The sequence below is a fragment of the Brassica rapa genome, chromosome A02 (assembly GCF_000309985.2).
Source record: "Brassica rapa cultivar Chiifu-401-42 chromosome A02, CAAS_Brap_v3.01, whole genome shotgun sequence".
NCBI lineage: Eukaryota > Viridiplantae > Streptophyta > Magnoliopsida > Brassicales > Brassicaceae > Brassica > Brassica rapa.
In genome coordinates this window covers 30,397,467-30,408,907 of record NC_024796.2, presented here as the reverse complement: position 1 = coordinate 30,408,907, position 11,441 = coordinate 30,397,467, and the positions used below count along the sequence as shown (strand labels likewise).

The 11,441-nt window shown below is 33.3% G+C and overlaps 2 protein-coding genes across 2 annotated transcripts; one reads left to right on the top strand and one right to left on the bottom strand.

Moving 5' to 3' along the window:
• The first annotated feature begins 2,849 nt into the window (after nt 1-2,849).
• On the top strand, nt 2,850-7,292 carry LOC103855038. Its single transcript, XM_033285768.1, has one exon. The coding sequence runs from the start codon at nt 6,145-6,147 to the stop codon at nt 7,009-7,011; it is 867 nt and encodes a 288-aa protein (XP_033141659.1). The 5' UTR covers nt 2,850-6,144; the 3' UTR covers nt 7,012-7,292.
• A 2,311-nt stretch (nt 7,293-9,603) lies between these two features.
• LOC103855037 (30S ribosomal protein S21, chloroplastic) lies at nt 9,604-11,245 on the bottom strand. Its single transcript, XM_018656347.2, has 2 exons — nt 10,540-11,245; nt 9,604-9,786 (listed from the first exon to the last, which is right to left on the bottom strand). The coding sequence occupies exons 1-2, from the start codon at nt 10,993-10,995 to the stop codon at nt 9,727-9,729; spliced, it is 516 nt and encodes a 171-aa protein (XP_018511863.1). The 5' UTR covers nt 10,996-11,245; the 3' UTR covers nt 9,604-9,726.
• Between the last annotated feature and the right edge of the window lie 196 nt (nt 11,246-11,441).

Genomic DNA, 11,441 nt, shown 5'->3' with positions numbered 1-11,441 from the left:
AGATTTTCAACAGGGTATATCATGTTCCATCAGTATTGTATTTCTAAACATCGATTTTTAAGTTTGTGTTACAATTAAAAGTTTGAGAGAACATTAATTTGACAATGTCTTTTCGAGTATCACTTTTGTGTTTAAAAGTAAATGTGCATCTCTTCATCATCAACCACATAATCACATTGATGGGAGCCAATTTTTTCAACACAAGAAAGGGGCTCAAATTTGAAAAGATTCAACTTTATTTGATATAATATAACATAAGTATAATTTGGATAAAATAGTTAGAATTTTAAGAGTAACTTTTTATTTAACTAACATTATAAAAGAAACTTTATGCTTACTCATAATTTATTTTTAACATAATCTAATAAGTTTTAGTCGGTATACATATTTGTATATTTAAATGTGTTTATGAGCATATATAAAATGCATTACCCTAAGCTATTTACAAAACATATGATTATATGAATGACAGGAAACAAACACATTATCAATAAACTGATTTCACTTTCTTGTTATAAATTGTAAGTGAACTCCCTCCTTTTCGCAAAAGTATTATCTTAAGATTTTATTTTTGTTTCATAAAGAGTATCGTTTTGTATTTTTCATGCAAACTTTAAATAACAGTTTAGATTTATCCATATTATTTTAATATATTAATTAGAAAGAAAAATTTATTTAGTATGTGGATAAATAATAAAATAGAGTTTTTAAATGATTTTTTAATATGTGCACAAAGCTTTCAAGTGATAATTTTTATGAAACAGAGAGAATATTATTATTATCAAATCGCAGCTTAAATATTTTTTATTTGTGACCATCACATAATTAGTATTTAAATGTACAATTTTCCTAACTTTTTCCTTTTGATTTATATTACATATATATATATATAGCTATAGATATAACTGTCACTGAAAAGGTAAAACAATGACAAAGTAGTTTTAAGTGGCAATCGTTCATTTGAAGTTTTGTTTTTTTTTGCTGAGGTAATTAGTGCTCAAAAAAGATTATACATTTCAAGTATAACATATATAGTACGCTGAATTACACATTGATATTGTCGCTCGACACAGAATTTGACATAACATATAATTTTAAAAGTTGTTCATAGAGTAAGCTAGTTTTTTTGGGTTAAGTTTAGGATAATAAGCTAAGGTAAGAGATGAAAAAAATTCTTCTTTTTTTTTTTGAAGAAAGAAATAAACTAAAGAGTGCTTTAGTCATGGCTCCTCCTTTCCATAAATGTACATGTGTCACAGACAAAATGACCAGATTCAACGCCTTATTGAGACATTACGCATTAGCTATTTTTACTTTACTGACTCCGACACAAACAAATCCATACGTGGCTCAACCCCATTCAGCCAGTTTCCCCAATTAGGATTCTTGGGCATGGTTTTGTGGCGATTTGGTCCAACCTTTCTCTCTGTGTCTTCGAGCTCTTATATGTTCATATCTTGCGTTGTTGAATTATGGTTGGTGGAACATGCTTTATTTATTCTGGCTTTGTTGATAGGATGTATAGTACTTGTCCTATTTTTATAAAATAATGCTCGTCAGGTTATAGATGTAGGTGCTCAGCACTTAAACTCGACGTTTGAGACCAAACACATTAAAATTAGGGCTAATCATTCTTTTCATAGTATTTAATGTTAATTTTGAAATATATCAACAAACGACGATTCACTGGTTAGTTAAAAAACAGACAATATGACCAAATGTCTTCTCTCGGCCGAATTTTACAAGTGTTGGTTTTCATTTATTAAGAAATGTTTCATTAAATAGATATACTCATTTACATAAGGGCTTCTATACACAAACGAGAATATATACATGTATATATGAATTTGTATAAAAGAAATATTTGCAATGAAAAGTATAATTTTATGTACTTGTGTATTTTATTATTTAAAATTAATTATACATCGATAGTTTGTCTTTGTCAGATTAAGCTTTTGAGATTCTTTGCTTAAATATTAGTTATAATGTAGATTAAGATTTATTATGTATATGTGAGATAAATACAACTATTAGGAAAAGGAGATGTAGAGTAGTTAACGGATAAGAATACTCTGTCTAATCCCATCTGCTTATTAAATCATTGGACAATACGTCTATAATAATTTGTTCAAAAATGTTTATAATACTCGAAATTTCTAATTCTGTGTGCACGGCACGGCATTAGCTAATGCCTAGTGTTTACTACGATTCCGTAAACTAATAGTCTTATTAAATATCTATATATATTATCAAAATTTGAGATATACAGAATGCCATAAGACTAACCAAACTTGTAAAATGGTTAACGGCAACGAAATATGAGTTTCTTTAAAACAAAAAAAAATGGTACAAAAAGACATTGCAACATGTTTATATGGTGGTTTATAGGGGTGGATATTTTATCCGATACCCAAATCCGTATCCAAACCTGATCCAAAAAACCCGAACCAAAATCCAAACCGAAGTAGCAAAATACCCGAAAGGTATTGAATTAGGAGATATTAAATATTTGAACCCGAACGGAGAATATCCTACTTAAATGAATATGCGAAGATAACCAAACATATGTATTACTAGTCTTATATTTCTAGTTTTTATCTCTCATTTTATTTAAAATATTTATATTGATACTACACATACTTTAAGTTATTACGAAAGAAATGATTTGCTATTCACTTAAAATGCATGTTAAGTTTTTTTGTTTCAAAAATTAACAAAAGTTACATCCGTAATTTAAAAACAATAACTAAATTAATATCTTTTTAGTTTTAAAATGTTTTGTCCAAATCTATTTAAAATAAAAAAAACAGTTAAGTAAACGTTATATTTTTAAATACAAGAAACTTGAAAAATAAAATTTTAATTTTTTTTTTTCAAAATCTAAATATCCGAATCGAAATAATTGAATCCAAACTAAAAATATCTGAATCCGACCCGAAGTACAGAAATACCCGAACGGATTCTACACCTCTATACCGAAACACCCGAAAATCTGAAATACCCAACCCAAACCCAAATAGGTATCCGAACACCCACCCTAGTGGTTTATGCTGAAACTGTTGGCTAATTTTTGCGAGATTGTAATGATATAATTATTAGGTATAGATATTGTAGGTGAGAGCAAGGGCAAATGTGATCAATAAGTTTAATACTTATTACTTATTAGATTTTGTGAGTACGTATTAATCAATGTCTTTAAGCCGTATATAATTGATCTGATCTAACCCAAAAGATTATATGTTTGCAGACTTCTTCTTTTAGAAAGTATTGCATATTCAATATAATTGCGCATACTATCTATAGGGACGTCTGTAAAGGGAAACCACTAGAACTCTTTTGTATTCAATATATAAGTATATACCCGTTAAGAACTGCATACACTAGTTTATTAGAAGACAATCACCTCTTTTCACGTTTAGGGTATACTAAACAAAATAATGTCATTATTTGAAGGATCGGGTCGTTGTACTAAATGACCATGCCATTTATTAACGAGGTAAACAACGTACTGCGGATATAATTTTATTTCCTAAACATTTTGGAGAAATAAGTTTATATGATCGCGCGAGTGTGTTTGTTTTATTGTTTAAGATGAGATCGAATGATAATTATAAGAATCAAACCTAACTCTCAGGTCTCAACATCACTCATCAGTTTCGTCCCATTTTCCATTTGAACAAATCCTATGTAGGATAGACTAATTATTAAGCCAGATTAATTATTTTAATAAGATGTTAAAGTAATACCGTGGCTAATTATATGCCACTACGTGTCTCCTTGCGTGTTCCCATGCAAAGTACAACGCAACACAAACCCATCACATTTTCTAGATGCCATCTCCTTGGAACTCCCCTCAGAATCTACTTTAATTTTATGGTTGCCTTTTATTTTATATTAGTAAGATCTGTATATGAATGTCTATAATTTTTTTCCGAATGGGGATAGGACCACGATGCATTATATCTGTTTGCTTCCCTTTTAATACTATTATAGTATTATTACACGTTTGTTAAAATATATACGCCGTTCAATTTGAGTATGACAAGAATAACAAAAACCAGTTATATATTCCTACTTGTTGATAAGTTATTGGTTAGCTAAGGAAGGCCTGTGTGAAAGAGTTTAATTGAAAGCATAGACAAAAAGAACTTTAACTTATTATACATGATGTTTCACAGGAACAAAACACTTATCTTATACAACATATTATTTACAGTAATCTTTTTTCTTTTTTGCTAAATTGTAAATTTCATATTAATGAAAGAAGACTGTACAAAAGTTCAATCTAAAAACTGTTCTACCATGGCAAAAAGAAAGGGAAAAACACAAGGTAGAACAAAATTATGGGGTTTTTAGCAAAAAAAAAAAAAACAAAACAAAACAAAATTATGGGTTGGCACCCCTGTGACTAAGTTATCCAAAGCGACATCTGAGATTTGAATTTCTTCTTGTCTCTCCTAGCTGTTATGATGTTTCGAACCTCCCTGTGGATTGTTCTTGACACTGCTTCAGCTGAAAGGTTGATTACAGTGATCTTATACCAATGTTAAATTAATGTAGTTCCTTCTTTTTCTAGAAAGAGGTGACCTAACTCCATTGGCACAAATTCGTCACAAATTCGTCTTTAGACATGAGATCATCGATCTTGTCCCCTCAATTAAGATTTTCAGATCTAGAGTCACGATCACCTTTAGTTAATTAAGATTCCACTAAATTAAAATCAGAATTGGTCAATGATAATATATGAACCCCTCATCTCTTGGACGATGCCTAACATTGCCTTTTTTCTTTCATTATGTGATATATATACTATATTTTAGCACTTATTCATGATTGAAAGTTTGAAACCACAACTAAATTTGGGTTTTACCCAAAAAAAGAATAGGGATAAAAGAACAACTCCCTGTTAGTTTGTACTTTGTAGAATAGTGGTAAGTATTTTCTTAACATTTACACCAACAATAATAATTTTGGTGTAATACTTCTCCTTTGTACAAGTAGTAAACACACGGTCGAAGTGATTATTCCAAGAACACGTTTTTTAGCAAAATGCATCAAGGCTGAAAGGTTATATAGCAAATGATTCTTAACATATGAACATGTTCCTCGGAAAGAAGTTTTTCAAACACTACAATCCACTGGTTACTCGCTGGACCAAAATATCAACACCTAATTGTTCGAAAATTCCTTACTTAATTACGTATGAAATTAAACTCAAGATTTTAAAATTTTACAATGGGAATCCGTAACTGCTCATATGCAAATGCAAATACTGTACGTGATCTTCTTTTTGATTAAAAATAATTAATGAACAAAATATCTGCTTTTTAGGCCAAACAAAATCAGTTCAAGTACTAAAGTAGTAGTAAACACACGGGTCAAAGAGATTATTAACTAACTACTAATTAACTATAGAAAACCAAATTATATGTTCAATTACTAAAGTAGTAAACACACGGGTCAAAGTGATTATTAACTAATCAACTGCTAATTAATTATAGAAAACTAAATTCCATGTTCAATTACCATTCCTCTTATATAGGCTTAAACCATATAAAGTTTCGAATATATATCCGGTTTTGTGCAAAGACCGAAATCAGAAGCATTACATTATAACTGATAAACCAAAATATAACTCCATGATAAATAAATATTGCTCAGTATTGTTCTATATTGTGGTACTACTGTATATAATAACTAAGAACGTCTAGAATTTCAAATTAATTAAAAACAATGATATTTTAACTAAAATTACAACATTTCTTACAACACCCTTGTTACAAGAGAATTAAAATATTGCTTACTTTATATATAATAAAGTTTTATTATTTTTTATAATTATTTAAAACATCTACTCGTGTTAGAATTTAAATGCTTCGAAATTTTTAATTTTGAAGTGATCATAAACTCTTAGATAGCTTAACAGTAATGTGAATAATACAGCATAATGAATATTTTTTTTCAGGCATTTCATAGGAACAAAAACCCATGTGCGACGGTAGACAAACACACGCGTATCAACCAAACACTTGTCATCATCAAACTCCTATATAAAACCCTTCACACTTCTTCTTCATTTTAACCAGCTCCATTAAAGCTTTTTATCAACATTCTATAGACACCACAAGAACCAGAGAGAGAGAGATGGACGTTAGAGGGGGATGTTGCATAGCAAGATATGGTGGTTACGGTGGTCGCTACGGTCTCTCCAAGGCCGACCGAATCATGCTTCGGTTCCGACCAATTGCTCCCAAACCATCCAGCGACGGCGGAGGTGGATCTCCCGGCGCCGGAAAGTATTGCTCCTCTACAACAAGCGGTGGCAGCTCCGATGTATCCAGTAACACAAAGAGAGGAAAGAGGAAGTATCATAAGGAGAGTTCAGGCGTTAACTCCCGGAGGTGCAACAAGAGGAAGAGACCGAACACTAGAACGGCTGTTACCTTGTCTCTTTTACCAGATCTGAATGTATCTCCGGTGGAGAAGCAGAGGCAAAACGGTCCATTATGGCTAAGCTTCAGCGGCGGAGACCATGAGATGCTAACACCGTACAAGACGGCGGAGATCTCGCAAAGAACGGTGGTGGTCTCGTCGTGTGTGACGGTTGAGCGTGTGACCGACGCGTGGACTAACGGTTATGGTTTAGGGAAGACCGACGACGAGAAGAAGTTGAATCTAGCGAGAGAGGCTTGTCCAGGGTTTATATCGGACGGTGTTGGGAGAGTCACGTGGACCAACGAGGCGTATAGGAAGATGGCGAAGGAAGATATTAATATTCCGGTGGAGGACGGTGCACCGGGGATGAGTTATGATCATTTTCACGTGATCGTACGGTTGGTGATGAAGGAGAGGCCCATGCTCACGTACCCGGCGTTCACATGCAGAGTGAGGCTACAATACACGTGTCAAGATCGTGAGAGAGGATCGGTCACGGTGCCTTGTGACGTGTGGAGGATGGACGGTGGAGGTTTTGCGTGGAAGCTTGACGTTAAGACCGCTTTGTGCCTGTAACTTTGTATGAGTCACACAATGCTTGATTCATCCGGATATGCCTAGAAGCGGCACAATGCTTGATTCATCTGGATGTGCTTACAACCGGCCATGTGTTTGATTCAGTGATGAATGGTCCCAATAATATACAGATGGCCACCGTATGACAAACGTAACTAGTGCTGAACTTTGCTTATTAATATTTTCACCTTGAACATATGTTACTAGTCATTTAGTCTGCTTGTTTCTTTAGTTAGGATCTTGTACTTCTTGTTATTGTTCGTATGCTTATCTCGCTCGACTTATGATGCTTTAATTACAAATCTCAAGTTTATGTTTTTAAGTAAAAAAGGTTGCAGATGTGTATGTCTTTTGCTAATCATAATTTTTTTTTCATCACATTAATTACTTTGCTTTTAATTATTACTAGTGTTTTACTGTTTATAGAGCCTTATGCGCTTACCTGTGATAGTTTATAATATAAAAACTATATTAGTAGTATAATCATGTATTTAATTTTTAATTTTTTAGAATAATATAACCAATAATCAAGTGACAAATATGTACTTGAGATTTTTAGAGCATCTTAAAGATTACTAAATGAGAACTTATCTCTCTCCTCTTTCGTCACTTTTTATTAACTATAATTTTTTATGTTGAGAAACTTTTTAAGAACTTGCCGTTAAGATTTCAAACTTATACCAAAAATTACGTATGATTAAGTCATTAATGAGCTGCCTCATGATATTCATAAATGGGCCTCAAAATCAAAACCCTTTGTATCGCTCTGAAGCATTCAAGTAAATTTTCTAGTTTCAGCTCAAGTAAAAAGAGTCATATAACTTTGTTGTGTCCCAAAGACAGAAACGTAAAAATAGAGAGGAACCACCACCACAGCATACCATATTCAGAAGAGTATACTGTCTAGTGGTGAAGTGCTGGTCAAAACCATCACAGCATTCGCATATATATATATCCACATTAACTTTATGCTGTTCTTGATCTGGTTTGCCCACATGTTTGTCTCCTGACTCCTAAGAACTTGTTTTTTGATGGAAATACGATTCAAAACAACAGTTATTTTCAAACATAATGCTATGTTTCTATCAATATAGCAAAACTATATAATATGTCTTCGGAACAGCATTCCAACCTCTTCAAACTATCTACACTCTAACAAAATTAACATTCAAGTTCTCATCCATATGTAGACTCTGCAGTAACGAAGAAGCTGGACACAAGACCTGTGGGGAAACTGCACCAGACAATAACAGCAGGTAACATGTGTCCTGATGATAGAAGTTGGCAAAGCTATAGCCAGGGCCGGCTTAAGGCTAAGTAGGGTTCCTGAGCAAAAATATTTTTTAGGCCTCTTAATTAATTAATTTTAATATTATAGTTAAAATATTTTTAAAATAATTTTAAAATTTTAAAACAACGTTACTAAATTTATTATTTTCTTTTTCAACTTTTAAATTTTAAAAACTTAGATTTTTATGTCAGTAAAATATTGTCAAAATTTAACATTAAAGTATAGAAAAAAAATCTGGGCTCTTGTTATAAAGATAAATAAAATATATGAGCCCTTTATATTATTAAAATTTGCTGAATTTTAGATGGGCCCTGGACGGGTGCACTGTTCGCCCTGCCCATTAAGCCGGTCCTGGCTATAGCTTATGTAAATATATAGTCATAAGCTACTAACACTGCCATTATCGATCCATGATGCATCAGTTTAACAGGTGGAGATTCGATGTATCCAAGGATACATTGTCTCAATCTTTATAGTAGGGGGTTGTCGTGATCCTCGGTTGCTTCCTCATTTTCATTAGCCTTCCTATAACATTATGCTTCGAGAGGCACATGTTGAAGGGTACCTCCAACATATAGTTAACCTAATCAAATAAATTAAAAGGTAAACATATCTAAATTTTCTTATCTATACTGCTATCAGCTATAGAAAATCATCTAAATTTATAACAGGTCACACAAGTTTCTTTTTAAAAATTGGTTGAATTTAGTCTTTTTTATTGAGCAAATTCATTCTTTGGCTTACAATAAGTTTAATTTTTTAATTAAAAATAAATGATGGTGAAAGTTATTTACTTGTATAAGATACATATTGTTAATTAAGATGTTTATTTATGCTTTTCAAAATGCTTAATATCAATCAAATGAATAAACATATTTACTTATTCATCAACAATTAACAATATTTTTAACAATTATACACATAACATTTTTCACATTCTCCCACTTGGTTGTTGGTATAATCTCTTAAGATTTATTATTAAAAATCATAAAGTCGACTTTATTTGTTAAACATTTGCTTTTATTTGGTCATCATAATTGTCATCAAGAGTCATCACAGACACATATTATTTTGCAACATGATTCCTTTCATATATTACTACATTTGTTATTAAAGTCATTTTGATCTAGATGAAAATAAAAATAAAGAAACAAATATAAATTCATTTAGATGATTGATTTAAATGGTTCATTTGGATGGATAAACAAACAACCATTTAAAATATGAATGAATCATATAGATGGATCACATAGATCGATGGAGCAGAGAAACAAACAGTCCATTATCCTCTACACTGAGCAATGCAAATTTCTAATTTGTTGGGGGGTGGGAGTCAGTTAAGCTACAAACATCTCAAGAGACCTACAAAAATAGTGGATTATACATTCACTTCATTAAACCGGAATCTAAATCCCGGTTTATCACTAGAACCGGTCGGTATACGGAATCTCAGTTTCCTCGGGAGGAAGCTCCCAATTATCATCCTCTTCAACCGGTCGGTGCTAGTACCGAAAAAGGTCAGTTCGCTCCTCCATTGCCATGTGCTCTCACTCCAACTCCGAAGTATTGTGCAAGGAAACTCGACCGTCCCAAAACACTCTGCCTCTCACCCGACATTTGCTCAAACACACTCAAGCAGAACGAGTGCGATGACTACATGCTCAGGTCTATTCTGGTTACAAGTTATTGGCTTCAACACGGTAATGTTGAGGTCCAAGATTTTGACCCGATCAAACCGTTCAATCCGTCATCCAACTCCATTGTCCTAAACGTCCGTATGAAGGCTAAGCTAGCATTTGAGATTCACCTAGTCTTGTTGATAAGCTTTGTTGAGTTTAGAACTGATCGCGCTTGCTTCATTTTCAAATCAAGTCAGATAGGGCTTCATTTTCTTGGTGTTGCCTATGGTTTTAGAGCTTCTCACCAAAAGCTCTTGCTGGTCAACAGTCCATCCGCTTCTTATTGGTGTTTCAACGTCGTTTTCGACTATCAATTGTTCTGTCGAACAATCGCCTTAGAGATTAAGGTGAAGTTTCTCCATGGGGTTCTTCATCTTGTTGAGCTTGACTCGCCTCTTATAGGGTATATCATTCCATGTTTAGTAATGCTTTCTATTATCGTTGTACCGTTTGAGCATGCTCCGGGATCTTCTGTTTCAGTTGTAAACTTTTCTGCTCATTGAGAAGTTTGTGTTACAAAAAAAAAAAAAAAAAAAAAAGAAGCTCCCAATTATCATCCTCTTCAACTTCTCTTCTGCTCTTAGTGACTTCTGAGGGAGCTGAATGCTGTTTAGGTTTAGGGTTTGGCCTCCGTTTACGATACTTCTTAGCAGCTTCTTTGGTCTTACGCTTCCTCTTCTCCTGGGCGCTCTCGAAGAACCGCCGCCGCCTCGTCTCCTGCAGCACGCCCGCTCTGAACACCGATCTCTTGAAATCGTTCACCAGCTGCTCCTCCGTCTCTCCGTCTTTCGGCACCACCTCCACGTTGTAGTTCCCCGACTTGAAGAAGACGAGGTTCGCGTTTGCCAGCGAAGGGTACGCCACGCGGTTGGTGACGTCACCGTGATCAGACTTGAAGGAGAGCTGGGGAGATGGTCTAGTGAAAGTAGGTTTCAGACTCGGTGGGGACGGCGAGAGAGACGGCGAGAGAGACGGCGAGAGGAGACGAGAAAAGACATCGGAGAGGGAAGGCATCGATTTTTAAGCGCAAAACGACGACGTTCTGATGGTAAATACTTTGTATCTCACCTAAACGGTGTCGTTTTAGTTTCGAAATATTTGTTTATCTGCCGAATGACGTCGTTTTAACCGTTGATGAAGTGAAGATTGAGGATCTTGTGAGATAAATGTTTTATTCTCCAACTATTTTTGTAATCGGCACATTTAACATTAAATTATATTTTGCCTAAAAATTGTTTTTAAACTAATTGGTAAGTGTACAAAATTGGATATGGAAATAATCAACTATTAACAAATAAATAGAGACCTAACCATTTTTTTTTGTCAATTTTTCAATATTAACTATTTTAATCTCAATTTACAAATAATTTTACACATGTAATAGTTACTATATACTTATTAAAGATTACTACTAATCGCGGGAAAAAACTATATTTTTCTGTCATGATACATATAAAATT

Bases quoted from the DNA above. Each gene is read 5' to 3' on its own strand.
- LOC103855038 (XM_033285768.1), top strand. From the start codon at position 6,145: ATGGACGTTAGAGGGGGATGTTGCATAGCAAGATATGGTGGTTACGGT.
- LOC103855037 (XM_018656347.2), bottom strand. From the start codon at position 10,995: ATGCCTTCCCTCTCCGATGTCTTTTCTCGTCTCCTCTCGCCGTCTCTC. The intron at 9,787-10,539 runs GATGATAATTGG...CCGGTTGAAGAG, and splicing joins GCAGAAGAGAAGTTGAAGAG to GATGATAATTGGGAGCTTCC.